This window comes from Zootoca vivipara, chromosome Z2 (genome assembly GCF_965207765.1).
Source record: "Zootoca vivipara chromosome Z2, rZooViv2.hap1.1, whole genome shotgun sequence".
Taxonomy (NCBI): domain Eukaryota; kingdom Metazoa; phylum Chordata; class Lepidosauria; order Squamata; family Lacertidae; genus Zootoca; species Zootoca vivipara.
This window is the reverse complement of record NC_142585.1, coordinates 27470620-27492169: the sequence shown is the minus strand read 5'-3', so window position 1 is coordinate 27492169 and position 21550 is coordinate 27470620. Positions and strand designations below refer to the sequence as shown.

The following is a 21550-nucleotide window of genomic DNA, read 5'->3' as shown; positions in this document are numbered from 1 at the left end:
AATAGCCTGAGCACTGCGTCCATGCACAGCTAGTCTCCAGGCTAGATTACTGAAACAGGCTTTATGTGAGACTGCAAAATGTGCAAACTTAACTCAACCTCTGCTTAAAAATATCCAGTGAAGAAGAGTCCACCAACTTCCAAGGGAGTCCATTCCATTATCAACAGGTCTTACCATCAGAAAGTTATTGCTGATGTTTAGTCAGAAACTCCTTTCTTGTAACTTGAAGCCATTTATTTGGATTCTACCTTCTGGAGCAGGAGAACACAAACTTGCTCCATCTTACATGGGACAGTTTATTAGATATTTGAAGGTGGCTATCATATCCCCTCTCAGTCTCCTCTTATCCAGGCTAAACATACCCAAATTAATATCATTAACAACAACAAAACCAAACAAAAAACCCTAAACAATACCACAACCCAAGAATGTGTTCAGCAATTTTTGTAGCTGGGGTCTGTCCATATCCCACTTTTCTAGGCCAGGTAGGAAAAGGCCAGCAAGGCAGGGAGCAAGTCTTCCAGGACTCACATCCCAACCTGTTCTCAATGGGATCCTGAGTAAGCAGGGGGCCTGCCAGCAGCAGCAACAACGGGGCAGCAACCAAAGCAATATTCAGGGCTACTCCAAGATCAGAGTCCAAGCAAGCAGAGTCCACAACAAAGAGTCAGGCAAGAGGCAAAAGTGAGAGGAGCCAATGGCCAGGTTTGTCATAGGTTGGTATATTGATGTTGTCCAGGCAGCTCTTCCAACCCAACACTGGGGGTTTTCAGTGGGAGCTGAACCACATGCTTACATCAGCTGACTCTTGTTAACTTCCTCATTCCCAGAGGTCTCCTTAAGAGGAGGGCCTTATTCCTGAAAAGTTTGCTCTTGCCTGTAGTCCTTGCCTGTAGTCAGGCACTTCTCCAGATGGGCCAAGTTTCCATCTGGCATTGAAGGCGACACTTGATCTCAGGCAAGTTTGGGGAAGTGCTTGGTGCCCAGTTGTTTCCTGATGGGTGCTAGCAGATTGAGATGACTACTTTAATGACAGCTCTTGATGCAAAGGAGGATTAGAAGCCAATTAGCTGACCAGACATATAAATACTCTAAACTCAGAATGGCCAGGAGGTCACAAGGGGCTTCTAGCCAACCAGAACTCACAGCCAGGTTACTGAGGTGTCTCTCATGAGGAAAGGTGGTGGTATCAGGGCTGGCTCTAGGGGTAGGCTGGGTGGCGCAGGGCGCCGGGTCGGCAGGGGGGCGCTGCACGGCAAAGCCACGCGGAAACCGCGCTGCGCCCGCCCACCAGCCGCAGGAAGAAACGGGGCAGGGCGGGGGCGCCGGAGCGATCCGCACACCACGGCGCCCGGGCGCCCGACCCGCTTAAGACAGCGCTGGGTGGTATCTTCCAGGAAATGCATATTTAGACTTAATCCAATTACAAGTGGAAAGTGCTTTAGGGCCAAAAGAGTACATGGTTGCTTTCAAAATGGCAAAGCTTCCAAGGACTAATCAGGCTGCAGCAGCTGTGAGAGAGGATTTGGCTTAGAGCAAACACAAAACAGACACATCATTTACAGGACATGTACAGAGTTCCAGCTGACTTGAGCTTTTTGGTAAGTATGTATAAACATATATGGGATGCTTTAAAATAAAAGGTAAAGGGACCCCTGACCATTAGGTCCAGTCGTGACCGACTCTGGGGTTGCGCGCTTATCTCGCATTATTGGCCGAGGGAGCCGGCGTACAGCTTCCAGGTCATGTGGCCAGCATGACAAAGCCGCTTCCGGCGAACCAGAGCAGCACACGGAAATGCCGTTTAACTTCCCGCTGTAACGGTCCCTATTTATCTACTTGCACTTTGATGTGCTTTTGAACTGCTAGGTTGGCCGGAGCTGGGACCAAACAACGGGAGCTCATCCCATCGCAGGGATTCGAACCGCTGACCTTCTGATCAGCAAGCCCTAGGCTCTGTGGTTTAACCCACAGTGCCACCTGCGTCCCTATTCTAGCTATAAAATAAGCTAGAATAAATAAAAAGTTGCTATTTTGAAATGCCCACTGTCTTTCCATTTAGACAAGAGGAACTGATATTATGCACAATCTGTTTTACCTTTTTAAAATTCTGAATATTAAATTGTTGCTACCTGCCCTGGGACCTGCTGGTGAAGGGTGGATAAGAAATTTGATTTGATTTAATTCAATAATAAAATTATTTTAAAAGTCCTTGCACTAGTGGAAATGCCTATTTGGATGCTGATAAATAAGCAGGCACTTCCCCACTGAGGTCCCATGCTGTTGATAGATTGCTACGGTAGTTCTTGGAAAGTCTTCACCATGACAAATCTGGGAAGAAACTGCTAGGTTTTTTAGATGCAGGCCTAAAGCAACTGAACAACAGTCTCTGCAGGGTGGGGGAGAAATATTTCTGAAACAAGGTGAGATGCTTGATTTACTCTCCTTGCTGTTGTACTTTGAAGGACATTTGTCCAGGACAAACTGTTCTGCTGTAAAGAGGATGCTTAGTCTTCACATTTAGCCTTAGGTTTTGTTTTGAGTCTGGTTCCCACATTAACACCATCCATTTGAAACAGCATCCAGTTGCCAAGAGAATGCAATTGTCAGAGTGATTTAACAATCAATCCCTCTTCACAGGGAACTCTGGGAATTGTAGCTCTGTGAGGGGGACCATAGAACGGAGTTTGAAGGAATCCCAAGGGTAATCTAGTCCAACCCACTGCAGGAAACTCAGCGAAGAAGAATCCACTACCTCCTGAGAAAGAATGTTCCACTGTCAAACAGCTCTTACTGACATTTAGTCAGAATTTCCTCGCTTGTAACTTGAAGCCATATAAACTTGCTCCCATATAAACTGACCCTAATGCCATCTACCAAGGCCCTTCTCTGTAGTGCCCATGCCAAATCAGGTGCAAGAGTAGCTATCAGAGAGTGGATCTTTTCAGTGGTGGCACCCTGATTGTGGCTTGCCCTCCCCAGAAATGCCTGCCTGGTGCCCATGGGGTACTCATTTTGGTGCAAAGTGAAGACCTCCTTGCCACCCACCCCCTGAGTAGCCAACCGGATGCTTCTTGAAAGTCTGCAGGAAAGGCAATGGTGGCAAAAGTCTTCCCCTGCTGTGTGATTTCCTAAAGCAATGGTCATCACAATATCCATGAGCAAGATACAAATGTTCAGGAATATAGGAAGAAGGGAGAGAAAGAGAGAGGGAGGAAAAAAAGAGGGTCTGACTCACCCTTACAAAGCTGGCAGGAAACCATCCTTCTTCATCATCGATCTGTCCCCACCACCAGTCCTTGTTGGAGGCATCCAGGACCTTGATAACGTCTCCTGCTTTAAACGCCAACTCCCGGTTGGCCATGGTGACGTGATCCCATACTGCCTCAGCGCTTACAATAGAACCGCCACTGATCAGCTTGAAAAACAAGATAAGAGACAATCAGCAAATACGTCTTCCCTGGGAAAAGACTTGTACCCTTTCCTCCACCCCCTTAACACACGAAACATCAGCAGGCATTTCCTAACCATATCATAACAGCAGGTTGGTTTGTCCAATACATCTTCCTTTTAAAAAAACAACCACACACACACACACACACACAGAGAGAGAGAGAGAGAGAGAGAGAGAGAGAGAGAACAAACAGTAAACAGTATAACATTTGAAACACACAATTTATATTTAAGAACTTTATATTTTTATGGAACTCTTTCACATATGACTCACACACTACAAAAACCCCTGCACATCATGTATTAGGGCACACATCCAGTTGACACAACACACCATGCCAGTTTGTTGGCCCTTCCTGGCACCTTGGGGGACTAAATCTCACCAAGATCACTCTGTGTCTGAGCTGCAGCACTCCAGAGGCTGCAGATGAGGACACACACAGCTCCATGCACAAATAAAATCTCTTCAGAAGTAGTCAGTGTGGTGTAGTGGTTATAGTGTCGGACCAAGATCTGGGAGACTAGGATTCAAATTCCCACTTGGCCATGAATTTCACTGGGTGATCTTGAGCCAGTCACTGCTTCTCAGTCTAACCTACCTCACAAGGTTGTTGTGGGGTTTATATGAGGAAGAACAGAACTATGTACACCACCTTGAGCTCCTTGGAGAAAAAGGTGGAGTATAAATGCAAAAAATAAATGAAGAATCAAGGTTATAACCAAGCTTTGTATTGCCTGCGCAGATTTCCTATGCAAATTGTCTGTTGGAGTTGTTTCAGGAGAAAACACTTTGCTACAGTAAGCATTTTCCACCTGAGGCAATATAACTGAGATGCAGGTTTTCTGTCTCAGTGAGAAAGAACTAGATTTTAGTGTGCACTCCAGAAAACAGTCCTCCCAGACATGCAGGAAGAGATGGGCAATGGTGGGTTAGGAAAGTTTGTCCAGCATTACTCATCTTCTCATTGAGACAACCTTGATAAGTATCATATCCCCTGCCTCAGAGTCCCAGGGTTGACCTGAGGAGAACACAGATTCAGATGACTCAGAAGTTGCCCCACCCAGGAGGGAACCCTCAACACTCCCTTCTACACCATCCTAGCCTAAGTATGCGCCTCTCCTATCATCCTCGGAACCTCAGCTTCATCTGCCCCAAACCCATGTAGCTGCAGAATTCCTATGGGCCATTTTGGAACACAAGAAAAGCCCTGTAGTTGGATCAGGCAAAGGCCTATCTAGTCCAGCCCTATCTTCTCACAGCGACCAACTAGATGCCTTTGGGAAGCCTACAAACAGGACCTGAGCACAAAAGCAGAACTCTTCTTGCTTAGGGTTTCCTGCAACTAGCCTTCAGCAACAGCGTCTGGCCCTAGACATAAGACATGACCACCATGGCAAGTACACTTTGATAGCCTTATTTCCCATAAAACCTGTCTTGGGAGGGGAGGGTGAAGCTACTGGAGAGGGAAAGCCCTGCCAACCTTCTCAGGTTTTCGGAGAGCTCTGGTCTCTGGTTGAGAGAATGTTTTTCATAATTTAGCTGCTAGAGTCCACTGGGTGCTGCTGAGGGCTTAGGACTGGAAAAGACTCCAGTAATCACTACAATTTGCCCTGCAGACCCCAAAGCCCAGCAGAACAGAGTAATAACATCCAAGGGTTCTCCAAAGAAGGCCACATTCCAGATTTTGGTCTAAGCTCCAGCTCCAGCTGTCCAACTCTAGGTATACCACTGATTCAAAGCCTGGATTGGCATAGTCCCTAAACTCTGAAGAAGCTATTAATGAGAATCCCTTCAAATATGCAGCTGCCAATATGGCCCAGTCTCATACTGTCTCAGAATCTGAGGTGTGGTGGTGCTTGTTTGAGGCACGCCGAACTCTATGTGAACAGAATATAAGTCTTTCACAAGGCACATGACTTAAGCATGGGGTAGCATGCATTCAAAAGCAGTACACACATGCACACACAGCATATCTGAATCAGAGAGCCCACAAAATAATGCTCTAATTACAAGAGAAGAAAGTGTCCATTCACAGTTATGTGATAATTCTCTGGCCATGCACCATAACAGGAAGAGAGGAAGGTCAGACACAACAGCTCTGTTCAGAGCCCCTATTTGCAAAACATGTCAGTGACATACAGCTGCTCAAAACACAAAGCCTTATCCTTGGTAGCAATTGATAGGCATCAATGTTTGAATCCAAGTCTTGGCAATGCTGCTTTTGGGGCTATCAAACACTGTCAAGATTCTAATACTCTTGCAGGTCATCTACTAAATGTTATCACTGCATGTCATCTACCACACTAAATACCAACACACACTAAATGTCAACTGAAGCTGGGAGGGAAATGTTTGCAAATATTCAACATTTGACATTTTCTAGTTTTTACTAGTTCGCAGTTTAAATGCAAAATTCTAAACTTGTAACTCCATTAAAAATGCATTTCCCTCCCAAAATTTGAAACTTGTAACCAAAAAAGAAAAAGAAAAACAAAGAAAATAAATGAGATTCACCTGGTATGACTTGCTTTCAAGAAACCCATGTTGGGTCAAATCACTACCTCTAATAGCAAACTCATGTATTGAGTGACAATGCCTATGTACCCAAAATAGGGCAACATGGAAACAAGAAGGGGGTATCACAGTATGCTTGAAGGAACCCCCAAAATATCAGAAGTATAATTCCTTTAAAAAAATATCTAATGAGACAAAAAGGGGTCCCAGGCAGTAGTGGCTAGTGAGATGTGTGGGGTGCCTACCTTCCCCCTCCCCCACCCCTCCTGGGAAGTAGAACCACCATGTGGTGTTGGGAAGCTGGGAGAGCAATGCAGCCCCACCTGTGCTGCTCTGCTGGCCCCTCCCACTCCCAGGGTATGGTCTGAAGATGCACGAGACCACCACATTGCTGAGTTCAAGCAGAACTTGCTCTGGTCAGCATTTATATGGGAGACTGCCTGAATACCACATGTACCCTGCCTTGGACTCTGCAATGGAAGAAAGAACATTAATGTAAGCAAATTAAGCCCAAACAGTCCAATGAGGGCTAAGTGTCCATAGAGTGGTGGATGGAATAGGGTATCCTGGAGGATGGCATTGCTAGCTGGCTGGCACTCTAAACAAGTTCATTCCCCCATCCCACTCTGCAGAGGGTAAGGATACACTGCAAAAATTTTGTGCTCTCAAACACTAGATGCTGCTGTGCCTCAATTATCAAGTTTGTTAGATATTCTGGCACAACAATTGTAGACTTCATAAAACACAGCTAAATAAATAACATCTAGGACACAATGGCAAATAACACAGTGTGTCAAAAACACATTCTGCAATCACATATTTAGAGAATATTCATCTTCAAACTTGGCATATGACATTTTCAGGGAAAATCTATCACAGAAAACTCAGTTCAGCTCTAGAAGTTTTCCATCCTGTACCACAGCTGTCATTCCTGACTGCAACATTCTGACCCTGTTAAATGCCGCAGAATGCCTTAAAAGGTTTCCAGAATAACTATCATCTTCTGTTACACTTTAAAAGGCTTAAGGGCAACATCCAGAAATTGGATCTGCTTTTCAAGCTATGCCAGCAATGAAGAAGACTGAATCATGACCTCAATCAGAAGCAAGCAAGAGCTGAGGAGGAAAGGAAGGAACCTAACTTAATATGTTTGGCAAAAGTTTACTTTTCAATCCCCTTCTTCTTTTCTTCCGCATATTCAGTCTGCATGCGAGTGGAACATAAGAGGCTTTCTTGCAACTGTGGGAGGGAAATATGAATCCCTGTGACCAGTGCTTTTTTTTTCCTGGGAGGACGCAAAGGTGCACATACCCCTAAACATTTTTTTAAAGCACCGCTTCTGACCCACATGTGTGGGGTAAATAACAAAAGAATCAGCTGGGTACCTGGATTCAAAACATGGGACAAACTCCCTCTCCAGCAGGAGAGAGCCCCTAGTAGCAGAGTTTAAACTCCCTATCTTCTACCCCTCTTGCAATTAACAGACCACACACTGTTCAGTAAGTTTAAAATGACTGACTTGCAAAAGATCTAAAGGTCATATTCATGCATTTCTCCAAGCAGCAGCAAGGAAAACACAGGCATAATACTTCTTGGGTAGAAAATACAGATAGTTTCAAATGTGTGCTCTAAGCTTGGCAGTTTGCTCAGACACATCTTCCTTGGTCAGTTATATGATGTGGAGAAAGTGAAAGGAAGAGAAGCAGCTTCAATTCCTCCCTTACTGAGGGAGCATGGCCACCTAAGTCTAGAAACAGAGCTTCCTGGTCTTAACCCCTTCCACTAACTAAATGCATAGTAAAGTTTGACTGAAATTTCCCACAATAATTACTATATTGTTTCTCAGCACAGTGGGGAATTTACTATATTACACATTTCATCATGGTGGGAAGGACCATAGTCAGATAATTGGTTTGCCTGGTCTGTCTGCTGCCCAAGTGATAACTATGGATGGGCAGTTTCAATGCCCCTTATGTACTCCTTTCATGTGTATCATGTGATTATACCGAAAACCAACTGACCGACAAACATATCTACATGCTTCTAGCTACCATCCCAAACATACCAAACAATCCATCGTATACAGCCAGGCCCTACGTTAAAACCGCATCTGTTCCAACTCTACAGAGAGACTCTCACCTAAGAGATCTACAGCAAATCTTTTTAGAACTAAAATATCCACCCGATGAAGTTAAACAACAGATCAACAGAGCCAGACTGATACCCAGAGAGAACTTGCTGCAAGACAGACCCAAAAAAGAAAATAACAGAACACCACTAGTCATCTCATACAGCTCCCAAGCTAAAACAGTACAGCGCATCATCAGAGATCTACAACCTCTCCTAGACAATGACAGTTCTCTTTCTCAAGCTCTGGAAGGAAGACCTTTCATTGCCTACAGACAGCCACCCAATCTTAAACAACTCCTCGCCCACAACAATACCACCACCAGATTTAACATGGACACTGGTACCAGAGCCTGCAATAAACCCAGATGCCAACTTTGCTGCCACATACACCCGGACAACACCATCACTGGCCCCAACAACATCAAACATACCATCTCAGGACTATTTAATTGCCCATCTTCTAACATTGTGTATGCCATCAAATGCCAACGGTGCCCTTCAGCTCTCTATATTGGACAAATAGGCCAAACCCTACGCCAAAGGATAAATGGACATAAATCTGGCATCAGGAATCACAAGACAGAAAAACCAGTAGGAGAACACTTCAATCTCCCAGGACATTCTATACAAGATCTCAAAGTAGCTGTTTTATTACAGAAAAAAATCAGAAACAAACTGGAAAGAGAAGTTGCTGAATTGCAACTCATTACCAAGCTTAAAACCATGGAGAGACCTGGTCTGAATAAGGACACTGGATTCTTATCTCATTATACACGATAAAGCTTTCTTTAGCACCTCAGCCCTTGCTTTTCCATGCAAGACCAATTGCAGTCGTTAACAGTCATCAACAGGTTTACCACTCCTATCAGCCAATCACCCATTCCCACCACCCTTCTGAGTAATACCCCCTCCCCACCCTCTGACTATACATAAGGGTCTGGTGACTTCTGTTTCAGTGTATCTGAAGAAGTGTGCATGCACACGAAAGCTCATACCTATGACAAACTTAGTTGGTCCCTAAGGTGCTGCTGGAAGGATCTCATTCTCAAAATAGCTCCCCTGTGCCCTTTGTTAATTTTACAATTTGGAATTTCACCGGAACATCTTCAGTGGACTATTACTATAACACCTTGCTTCCATTCCTGCTCTTTTGTTTGTTGCAACTGTGAGAATCAATTGGTGGTTTGCCATAAAAAAGGAAGATATCTAGTGGATTGAGAAAACTGAATCTTTATAATCTGCTGCCTCTGATTTGGAAAAAACACAGTCAGAGTCTGTGATAAAAAATAAAATGAAATCTGATGTCCTAATGATTCTGCCCCTTATCAGTTGATCCCATCTCTCCAGACTGTAGAATAAGCTGCTTGGCTGTTCCTCTTTAACGGATTGTGATTTTGGCTCATTAGAAGCCTGGGTCTGAGAAGGATAGAACTGTTAAAAGGCTGGCTTCAACCTGTGACCTTCTTAGGCAGTGGGTCCATCCTCAGCAGACTTCAGAAAGAAAGAAAAAATTCCTTCAGTAGCAGCTTAAAGACCAACTAAGTTTTTATTTTGGTATGAGCTTTCGTGTGCATGCACACTTCATCAGATACCTGACTTCAGAAAGGAAAGATTTGTCTTCAAAAGAGCCTGGGTTTCTAATAACCTTGAAGAATCTGAGTGCAAGCCTTTCAGGTGCCTGAAGTGGAAAATCTAAAAAAAGAACTCTGGCCCACTCCCCACCTTCAGACAATTAACACAGGGCACAATCCCTTGGGAGTTTATTTTTTTAAGCCATTTTTCCTACTATCCAGTAAAAGAAAGAAAGACTCCCAGGGTGGCTTGCATATGTCAGTAATAAAACAGTCTCTGCCCTCAGGCACAAGGTCACAGGTTCAGCTCCCAGCAGCTAAGGTTCAAGGGATCTAAGATATCACAACCTAGAGAGTCACTGGCAGTCACACCTTGGCTAATCTGAGCCAATGTTTTGATACAGTAGTAGGCAGTTGCATATGTGTTGGGGAGAGGTCAAAGCACAACAGTCAAGCACCTATTTGCATTCAGAAGGTCCCAAGTTCTATGCCCAGAATCTCCATTTAAAAATATATCATACAACAGAGAGAATGGTTGCCAAGCAAAGAGTAGCCAAGTTCTTGGCTAGATGGATCAGTGGTGTGACTGTGACTAGGGAAGGATGGGTTGCATTCATTTCAGTTTCCTTGAGTTTCAAGTTTTCCCCACATTCAGTTCATCCAATCTTCACATCAGTTTGAGATTTTTTTAAAAATGAACTTGAAAATTTGCACACATTTCCCACTCACATTTCTTCTAAAATGCCCATGTTGTAAGCAATTTTGCCTACCCTTTTTTGCAAACAGTTTTGCTAAACATAAAACCTGTTTGTACATTATTTTCACTAATGTATCCACTTTGGGGGCACATGTTCCCCTCACGTAAACCTAATTTTGCTATTCATGAGGAGAGAAAAGGTACTGGCCCTGACCCCAACACACATGGAAATCTTATTCTACCTCGCATTGCCTGATATTTTGGCCACCATTGGTCACAAACCTTTAAGGCTATCTACTCAACCTGGGAGACTAGAAATCTGGGTCTTTAAGAAAGAAACAGTTAAGATTCTCAGGAAGCTGAATTCTGGGTCTCATTAAATGTTCTACACTTTTTGGAACTACTGCAGAATCACAGTATAATACTCAGCTCTGGTTAGGGACTGCTCATACAAATGTCTCTAATAAGGCCACTGCACCATGATCACCACACACCAGTAAGCTGAACTGGAAGTATCAAAAGCAACCCAAAATATTGTGATTTCATGAGACTGAATTAACAGCTCCCCACAAACAATCAAACTGGCACTTCCAAAGTATAGGGGTGTTCTGACATACAAGCAAGAGGGGAGCTTGTCCCAAGGTAATTTCCACCAACTTTCCTTAGGCAAGCACTGCACAGAGAAGGTCACCTAAAAGGTGCTGCTGCCTTGTGGAGAAATCTTTTATGCTGCAAAGAGTGCACAAAAGGTCACACACACACCTTTCCAAGGCAGTGATATGAGTTAAATAACCTCAGCTACACCTTCCTTCCACTGTCATGTGAACTGGAAGGGTGATTAAAGGCTAGAGATGTTGGCAAAATTCACTGGGCTGAAACCTAGAAATGGGCTTTGGCGGTCTCAGTATTGCTCACCATGAAGAGGCATTACAATCTGAGTCAGAGAAGAATTCCCAACTTGCCCCACCAAGTCAGTCAACACCCAAATATTTGTGGGGTGTTTTTTTTGGGGGGGGGAGGGAGTCGAGCAAGAGAAAGACCCTTGGCTCAAGAAGGTCTTCACTGGTGGTGTGCTATTTCCTCCCTAACAGTTATTCTCGAGACCATGGTATTATATTCCTATAAAAATCTTACTGACATATTCACTGATTTCAGGAAAAGTTCAATCTGCTTGTTGAGTGATTCTGTTAGGTCCAGTCGCGGACAACTCTGGGGTTGTGGTGCTCATCTCGCTCTATAGGCCGAGGGAGCCGGTGTTTGTCCGCAGACAGCTTCCAGGTCATGTGGCCAGCATGACTAAGCTGCTTCTGGCGAACCAGAGCAGCGCATGGTTTACCTTCCCGCCGGAGCAGTACCTATTTATCTACTTGCACTTTGACGTGCTTTCGAACTGCTAGGTTGGCAAGAGCTGGGACCGAACAATGGGAGCTCGTCCCGTTGCGGGGATTCGAACCGCCAATCTTCTGATCGGCAAGCCCTAGGCTCAGGGGTTTAGACCAGGGGTCAGCAACCTTTTGCAGCCGTGGGTCAGTCCACCGTCCCTCAGACCATGTGGTGGGCCAGACTATATTTTGAAAAAAATAATGAACAAATTCCTATGCCCCACAAATAACCCAGAGATGCATTTTAAATAAAAGCACACATTCTGCTCATGTAAAAACACCAGGCAGGCCCCACAAATAACCCAGAGATGCATCTATATATATAAAAATGTAAACTGGCCATGTCTGTTAGTATCCACGTTTCACCAAAACCGCTTGACTGATTGCATTCAAATTTTGGCACCAGGGCGCCAAAGGTGCCTAAGACAGCCCTGGTTATGAATTGACACAGGGTGGTGGCAGTCACAGGGATTAGCCATGGCAACGCGTGGCAGGGCCAGTTGGTTTTAAATAATAGGAGACATTCTGCTCGTGTAAAAACACGCTGATTCCTGGACCGTCCGCGGGCTGGATTGGGAAGGCGATTGGGCCGCTTCCGGCCCACGGGCCTTAGGTTGCATACCCCTGTTTAAACGCTCCCTGACTAAATATGAAGTAGACTGGGCAAGCGTAAGTCTCACCGAGGCTGGCTCACTGGAGATGGAAGGGCCCACAAAAATGAGACACAATTTTATGCACATAGAAATCTAATCAATGTATCCTTATTTTACAATGCATACTAGGAAGGGAATGTCATGCCAGCTGAGCTCTATGGTTACAACTGCCCCTCCTTGTAACTTGTAATCATTCCCTCAGTAATAAAGACCTTTCATTTGAATCCTTTGCTGGAAGTGGCTGGCTGTGAAGAAATCTTTGTTCTGAATAAGTCTCTGGTCTCCTTCCAAGTCACTTTGCTGAAGCCCATCTCTCTGCTACAATTCTTTCCCTCTCTTCTTACTTTGTACTTACTGCTTTTGAACTGTGTAGAAAGTCTCCAGCCGCAAAAGACAAAACAAAACTGAAGTTTCTATTACTTATTTACAAGCTCTTTTTGCCTTGTTCTATTACAGGACTCTCAAATGGAATTCCACAAGTGTCTATTACATTTTTTGGGAGGGGGTACTTATCAGATTGCAACAAGAACTACACAGCATCTATTACATCAATATGTAACCTTCTTATGACACAGCTCAAGGTGCCAAAGGCCTAGGAGTCCCTAGGCAGCCAATTGGTGCTTCCCATCCAGGCACTGAGCAGATCAAGAATTGCTTAGCCAGGTGCCTTCAATTTGTGCTCAAGTCAAACTCAAGTGTGGTCATGTGTCTGGACTCATTACAATTAACTTAAATCTCCCAACACACTAGAACACAGAAGAAGCTGGTCCCTCTCATTTGCTGCCTAATCCTATTGTTCCACTGGCCAATATTGGTAATTACAGCTTATCTGAAGAACTGCCTGCCCCTATATAGACCTGTAATATCACTGAGATTATCTGGGGGAATTCTGCTTGTGGCAAACCCTACAGAGTATCATGGGGCAGGGAATTCCCACTATTGCCCCTGTATTATGGAATCCCCTTCTTTCTACATGTACATGAAGCAACAACCACTACCTGCTTCAGATTTCCTGTGTAAAGACCTATCTTTTTGCCCCAGCTTCCCTCTGACCCATCAGATGAGACCCTGCTTTTATTTTTTCAAAAAATTCCCCAAATTCCTGTTATTATATGATTTTATGTTATTGTTTCATTGGCTTCATGTTGGATTTTTCCTTTAATGATATCATTGATTGTTTTACTTTGTGCACCACTTAATTATTATTTTTTAATGAGCCATTTATAAATGTTTTAAAATACAGGAATAAATCATAATAGGAAGGCTCTTAGCCTTATTTTCTTTGCCTGCTGGGGAGAAAGAAGAAGGTCAAGGGAAGGACTGTCTTTCCCTGCTCGCCCCCAGTCAACTTTAAACTTTACATGTATAATTAGTTTCAGCCCTTTAAAACTGTAAAAGGCCTTGGAAGAAATGAATTAAATAAATAAATAAATATTGCTTGGCCTCCCCAACCCGCTATTTGCATGTATTAATTAAAGACTCATCGACTCTGGTAGTCTGGGGGCAGGACAGGCTGTTTCATCCCTTTACCTAAGTTAGTTTTCCTGCTGCAATACACTCCCACCCATCATTTATGCAGGAATCTACCTTGCATCAAGTTAGACTATTTGTTCACTTTGTCTGCTTCGGCTTTCCCCAACCTGGTGCTGCCATTCTATTAATCTCTAACTAGTTGTTACACCTGTTAGGGACCAAAACACTTGGAGGGTGCTGGCCTACTCTGTCTCCAGTGGATCTCCACGACCAGTAGACCTGCATGATCCTTCTGAATGGAGATTGAAACTGAGGCCTTCTGCATGCAAAGCAGCTGCTCTACCAGTGAGCAGTGGCCCTTCCTTTATTTAGAAGACAGAACGGATGCACAGATAGAGCAGTTTCGGATAGCTGGAGCACACATGTGACTGCCTGATTCTTCATTTTGTTGCATTTGCCATTTTCATAATCCACACATTTCCCAAATACCTTTCCCTCATCCCGCTTCTCTGGATGCTATTCTGGGAATGTGTGCAGAATCAGTTCCTTTTTTTTTTTGGCTGGTGTGAACTTTCCTCACCCCCATTTAAAATTATTGCAGATTAGCGCTGCCTTCTTAAATAGTTTGTAACAATGCTCTCCTGTTTTTTCCCCTTTTAATTGTTGTTGTTTTCCACAGAAATATACAAAGAACGTGACTTAAAACATATGAACAAAATTCAGAACATTACTTAAAGCAGGAACAAAATCCAGTTCAAGAAACTGGCAGGCACAGCAAAAACCACACAGGAATTACTCTCTATGCGGTACGGTATAAAGATAACAAATGCCACAGTTATTCCTACTGCTACTACAGCATAAACAAACTGAGAGTTCCACAAGGAACATTTCTCTCTGCACATATGGAAGTGGTGGCAGTGGGAGAGTAACATCAAGACATATATCAGATATTTACTTTGTTTTCTCTGTCTTTTTTATCCTTGCTTGCATTGTCCTCCCCAACTCTTTCAAAAACTGATTACAAAAACTGGATTACAAAAGGCTTCCTGGTATAACTGCTTACTAGAAATCATCCACTGCAATATTTAAAGTGCTGTTTGTTTGTTTTTATTGATTCTCTGAGAATATGAAGCTCCCAAACTGGGAAAGTAGGGGTGAAGTACCCAAGTCCATATCTCCTGTCATTGACTTGGGTGCCTTACCCCACTATCCCAGTATAGGAGCTTCACATTCTCAGAGAATCAATAAAAACAAACAAACAAACAAACACCACTTTAAAAATTACATTGGATTATTTCTCTCTATATATGATGGTGTGAAAAAGGCAGGCAAGGTGCCGTCTTCCTGTGGACTTTCTCCACACAAGTTGTCCAGGTTACTACTATTCTACTGTACTAACACTAACGGGCTCTGCCATGGAGCATGGATGGGATTCAACTGCATTTTTGTCCCTTTTCACTCTATGTTCCTATGAACACTGTTCCACGATGAATTAGCAGTGCCCTGGCACAGTGTAGGAAGCACAAGCAGTTGCCTTATACAATCACACCGTTGGACCATCGGGCTCAGTGTTGCCCATACTAGGCGTAGGAAGCCTGTGGCCCTCCAGACACTGTTTTCTTTTTCAATCTATTAAATGTCAAGTTGACATAAACAGTGTTTTTACACATAAATTCTACCAGCAAAGTTAACTCAACATAAGCCTTCATTTTGCCTAACTTGCACCTAAAATTCAGAAGGGTGGGGAGATGTAACAAAACCCATCAAAAAGGAAGAAGAGGAGGAGAACATTGCAACTATGGCAAGTTCTTAAAGAAATGGGAGTGCCTGATCACCTCATCTGTTTCCTGAGAAATCTCTATGTAGGACAAGAAGCTACAGTTAGAATTGGATATGGAATAACTGATTGGTTCAAAATTGGGAAAGGAGTACGACAAGGCTGTATATTCTCTCCCTGCTTATTTAACTTATATGCAGAAATCATTATGCAAAAGGCTGGACTGGATGAATCCCAAGCCAGAATTAAGATTGCTGGAAGAAATATCAACAACCTCAGATATGCTGATGACACAACCTTGATGGCATAAAGTGAGGAGGAATTAAAGAACCTTTTAATGAGGGTGAAAGAGGAGAGCGCAAAATATGGTCTGAAGCTCAATATAAAAAAAACTAAGATCATGGCCACTGGTCCCATCACCTCCTGGCAAAGAGAAGGGGACGGAATTGAGGCAGTGAGAGATTTTACTTTCTTGGGCTCCTTGATCACTGCAGATAGTGACAGCAGTTACGAAATTAAAAGACGCCTGCTTCTTGGGAGAAAAGAAATGACAAACCTAGACAGCATCTTAAAAAGCAGAGACATCACCTTGCCGACAAAGGTCCATATAGTGAAACCTATGGTTTTCCCAGTAGTGATGTATGGAAGTGAGAGCTGGACCATAAAGAAGGCTGATTGCCGAAGAATTGATGCTTTTGCATTATGGTGCTGGAGGAGACTCTTGAGAGTCCCATGGACTGCAAGAAGATCAAACCTATCCATTCTGAAGGAAATCAGCCCTGAGTGCTCCCTGGAAGGACAGATCGTGAAGCTGAGGCTCCAATACTTTGGCCACCTCATGAGAAGAGAAGACTCCCTGGAAAAGACCCTGATGTTGGGAAAGATGGAGGGCACAAGGAGCAGGGGATGACAGAGGATGAGATGGTTGGACAGTATTCTTGAAGCTATGAACATGAGTCTGACAACTGCGGGAGGCAGTGCAAGACAGGAGTGCCTGGTGTGCTCTGGTCCATGGGGTCACGAAGAGTCAGACATGACTAAACGACTAGACAACAACAACAAAACGACATCTATTTAAGCTTAACCTCCTGCTCATTATATTTTGTTTAATGTAATGGAAAGAGTGAACTCACATAAAAATTAAGATTTACAGTCAGGCAAAAGAAAAGATTTAATGATTAAGTGGGCTTTTCTGTAGTAGCTATTAATAATACCACTAAAGAGTTGCATATTTTATGCCCGTATATAAAGTTGTTTGAAATTAGTTAGATTGGAGATTATTGAAAAGATTTCTATATCAATGCTTTGAAATTATGATTACAAAGTAGTAGTAATAATAAAGATAATGCTGGTTGGATTTATCTTGTTATTTTTTTGACAAGTGACTTCCTCTACTTCCCTTTCAGGTGATATCTCAAAATTTCCAGTCCTAAGTAACTCTCTTCAATTTAACCATAGAGAGGCTAAAGCAACTCCCATCAGCCCCAGACACCAAGGCCAGTTGGTCCCAGGGTTTCAGTCTGGGTCTTTCCTAGCTTTACCTCCCTTGAACCAAGTCACACCACTGTGTCATCTAACTCAGTGTTGTCTACACCAGGTGTGGGGAACCTGTGGGCCACCAGATATCATTTGGTGATTCTTGTCGGCCCTAGCCAGCATGGCCAGTGGTCAGAGGTAATAGGAGCTGTAGTCTAGCAAACATCTAGAGGCTCACAGGTCCCCCCCACCCCTGCTCTGCACGCTGACTGACAGAGGCTCTCCAAGTCTTAAGACTGGGTCTTTCCCAGTCTTAACCTAAGAGTTCTACAGGCAAAGCATGTGTTCTACCACTGAGTTGCAGACCTTTTCTAAAATAAACTTGATTCAAGCCACTCTTTTCAGGCCTGAGGGAATCCCACCCCCAACATCTATAATGCTGTAAATCAGCCTGACCTTCCCTAACCTGCGGCCCTTCAAACGTCATACCAAACTATTGGCCATACTGTCTGGGGCTGATGGGAGTTGGAGTCCAACAACATCTGGAGGACACAAGGTTTGAAAGACAGCTATAAATATTCAGAGGTTGGACAAAGTGGAGGAAAAGTACAACTTCATGTACAAACACCGATGCCCCATCAAAAAAGCCCTTAAAGACGGCTAGTTTATTGAACTGACATTATTTTGAAAACAATTTCTCATCTACTGTGACTACTTGATGGTTAAGTTTTAAGATAAGTTGGAATCATTTGCCGTAACTACAGAAGAATGTATTCCTGCAATTACTGCCCTCAACTCAAGGGGAAATGCTGTGGCTAATGTTAAAAGCGTGAGAAATGCACCAGCGCTGGCCCTACATTTCACATTATTTCCCTTTACTGCTATAAATAATTGAAAGGTCTGTGGAAAGAGCCCATCAAAATAGCAAGTCTGAAGAAAAGCTGAACTAGGGATTGCTATTTTTCATGTTCAGAACCTTTGGGAATGGAGCAGAGCAAAGCAAGACACTTGCTGACCTTTTCGCAAATTTCAGGGTTGAAAATTTACAAGTTTATAGTAGAACGAAAAGGGGAATGGAAAACCCAGTGGTATTGGTGATGAGAACTGATTTTTCAAACCTCCCAGTAAATTATTATCCATTTATTTTAAAGTTATTATCTCATTATGTTAGATATTTTAAAGCCTGATGAAAAAATAATTCCATGTCAAGAGGTGCCCCCACTTGTAAACTATTGATTTTAAAGTTCCAGTCATAGAATACTGAAAAAGAGCACAGTAGCTGAGAAGTTAGAATGTTTTGATTTTGCTGGGTTAAAGACCTCACACAAAAGTCCTGGGAAAGAAGCCCACATCAGTAAAGGCTCTTCCCCCCACCCCCGCACCAAAGTTAGAATTAAGCAAAGTCAGTTGTATTACTGCCTTCACCATTCTCATTTCTGTACTATGTTAGTTTTGCATAAACCAGGCATCCCCAAACTTCGGCCCTCCAGATGTTCTGGACTACAATTCCCATCATCCCTAATCACTGGTCCTGTTAGCTAGGGATCATGGGAGTTGTAGGCCAAAACATCTGGAGGGCCGCAGTTTGGGGATGCCTGGCATAAACCAACAAAGCCCCATCATTTGTTGGAAATATATCTTCTTCAGTAAAAGGGGCCTTACTGAAGGCCTTTTGCCTGTACACAGCAGTCTTGAAAATGAATCCTTAATAATAATAATAATAATAATTTATTATTTATACCCCGCCCATCTGGCCGGGTTCCCCCAGCCACTCTGGGCGGCTTCCAACAAAACAGAAATTCTAAAATACAGAAATCCATCAAACATTAAAATACAGAAATCCATCAAACATTAAAAGCTTCCCTTAGACACAATATTAATTATCCAACCTCCCAATGCAGCCAAAGCTATTTAGCTCTGGGAAACAAAGACCTTACAAATACAACTGTTCCAGAGTCTTGGAACAAGGAACAGCGTAATGGATGCCAGAAGAAACCCCAGACTGTCAATGTGGTGCCAGCAAGCAATTCTTTTCGAATCTCAGAATAATCAAGAAGCAATTTACTCCTGATGCATTTGATTGGGTGATAACCTTCCTCGTTGGTTTTAACGGGACAAAAGCTGTACAAAATTGGTAACTAATTCTGACATTTTTCTGGGAGCAAAGCAGTGGACAGGTTCTCTGCTGGCCTTCAACCTCCAAGATCTTTTGGTAACATGGGTGGAGCTTAAGGCAGTGGTGGGTGGGACCAGAACTAAAAGTAGGTGCAACACTCCCCCCCTCCGCCACAACCTGTTTTTCTCTGTCTTTCTGACACCTCCCCCCTCTCTCTTCACACTCACTTATCCCCCATCTCTCTTTCTGTCACCCCTTTTTTTCTTTCTAAAATCAGGGCCACAAGGGATCAAAATAATAATAATAATAACAACAACAACAATAAATTTTTATTATTATTTTTACCCCGCCCATCTGGCTGGGTTTCCCAAGCCACTCTGGGTGGCTTCCAACAGAAAAATAAAACACAGTGATCTATTAAACATTTAAAGCCTCCCTAAACAGGGCTGCCTTCAGATGTCTTCTAAAAGTCTGGTAGTTGTTTTTCTCTTTGACAACTGATGGGAGGGCGTTCCACAGGGCGGGCGCCACTACCGAGAAGGCCCTCTGTCTAGTTCCCTGCAACTTGGCTTCTCGCAATGAGGGAACCGTCAGAAGGCCCTCTGTGCTGGACCTCAGTGTCTGGGCAGAACGCTGGAGGTGGAGACGCTCCTTCAGGTATACTGCACCGAGGCCATTTAGGGCTTTAAAGGTCAGCACCAACACTTTGAACTGTGCTCGGAAACGTACTGGGAGCCAATGTATATCTTTCAAGACCACTATTATGTGGTCTCGGCGGCCGCTCCCAGTCACCAGTCTAGCTGCTGCATTCTGGGTTAGTTACAGTTTCCGAGTCACCTTCAAAGGTAGCCCCACGTAGAGTGCATTGCAGTAGTCCAAGCAAGAGATAACTAGAGCATGCACCACTCTGGTGAGACAGTCTGGTGGGGCAGGGTAGGGTCTCAGCCTGCGTAATCAGATGGAGCTGAAAGACAGCTGCCCTGGACACAGAATTGACCTGCACCCCCATGGATAGCTGTGAGTCCAAAATGACTCCCAGGCTGCACACCTGGTCCTTCAGAGGCACAGTTACCCCATTCAGGACCAGGGAGTCCTCCACACCTGCCCGCCTCCTGTCCCCCACAAACAGTACTTCTGTCTTGCCGGGATTCAACCTCAATCTCTTAGCCGCCATCCATCCTCCCAACCGCCTCCAGGCACTCACACAGGACTTCACTGCCTTCACTGGTTCTGATTTAAAAGAGAGGTAGAGCTGGGTATCATCCGCATACTGATGAACACCCAGCCCAAACCCCCTGATCTCTCCCAGCGGCTGCATGTAGATGTTAAAAAGCATGGGGGAGAGGACAGAACCCTGAGGCACCCCACAAGTGAGAGCCCAGGGGTCTGAACACTCATCCCCCACCACCACTTTCTGAACACAGCCCAAGAGGAAGGAGCGGAACCACTGTATAACATACATTTACTATTTCTGCAGCAGGGTCCCAACAGGGTCACTGTCTCCAGCATTCTAAAGCCATCTAATCACAATGAAATGAGAGCTTTTTAGCCACTGAAAAGAAGTATTCTCACCCTTTGTGCTGATTGGAGCCAATCAGAGTGAAATAATGTGAGTCAGCTACTGCATGTTGGCTCTGAGAGACACTCTGGAGAAGGTACAAGGGAAGGCCTCTGAGTTGCTCCGTATGCTCCAAAGCTAAGCATTTGGGAGCACTGAAAACACAAAGTGCCACAGTTTCAAGAGAATGGGGTGCAAGTTCTGTTACATACAATGGGACTCCAAGGAAAACACAACTGAATTCGCCCCAAAAGAGTATATTGGAGTACAGCGGTACCTCGGTTTATGAACACAATTGGTTCCGGAAGTCTGTTCATAAACTGAAGCGTTCATAAACTGAAGCGAACTGTCCCATTGAAAGTAATGGAAAGTGGATTAATCTGTTCCAGACGGTCTGCGGAGTACTTAAACTGAAGCGTTCATAAACTGAAGCGAACTTTCCCATTGAAAGTAATGGAAAGTGGATTAATCCGTTCCAGACGGGTCCACGGAGTACTCAACCTGAAGCGTACTTAACCCGAAGCATGGGTGTAATTGGTTCCGGAAGTCTGTTCATAAACTGAAGCGTTCATAAACTGAAGCGAACCTTCCCATTGAAAGTAATGGAAAGTGAATTAATCCGTTCCAGATGGGTCCACGGCGTTCTTAAACCGAAAATTCATAAACCGAGGTGTTCATAAACCGAAGTTCCACTGTACTCCAAACCATTTGCCAGCCATGTGCACAGAAAATAGAAGATCTGTCTGAAA

The 21550-nt window shown here is 43.9% G+C and overlaps 1 protein-coding gene across 7 annotated transcripts in view; it reads right to left on the bottom strand.

Moving 5' to 3' along the window:
- Nucleotides 1-21550, bottom strand: part of ARHGEF9 (Cdc42 guanine nucleotide exchange factor 9) — a 338518-nt gene that overhangs the window by 73842 nt on the left and 243126 nt on the right. For all 7 annotated transcript variants that reach the window (XM_088664656.1, XM_088664654.1, XM_088664655.1 and 4 more), the window contains one exon: nucleotides 3239-3418. In XM_088664656.1, coding sequence (XP_088520782.1) covers nucleotides 3239-3418 — 180 coding nt within the window. The remainder of the gene's footprint in view (nucleotides 1-3238; nucleotides 3419-21550) is intronic.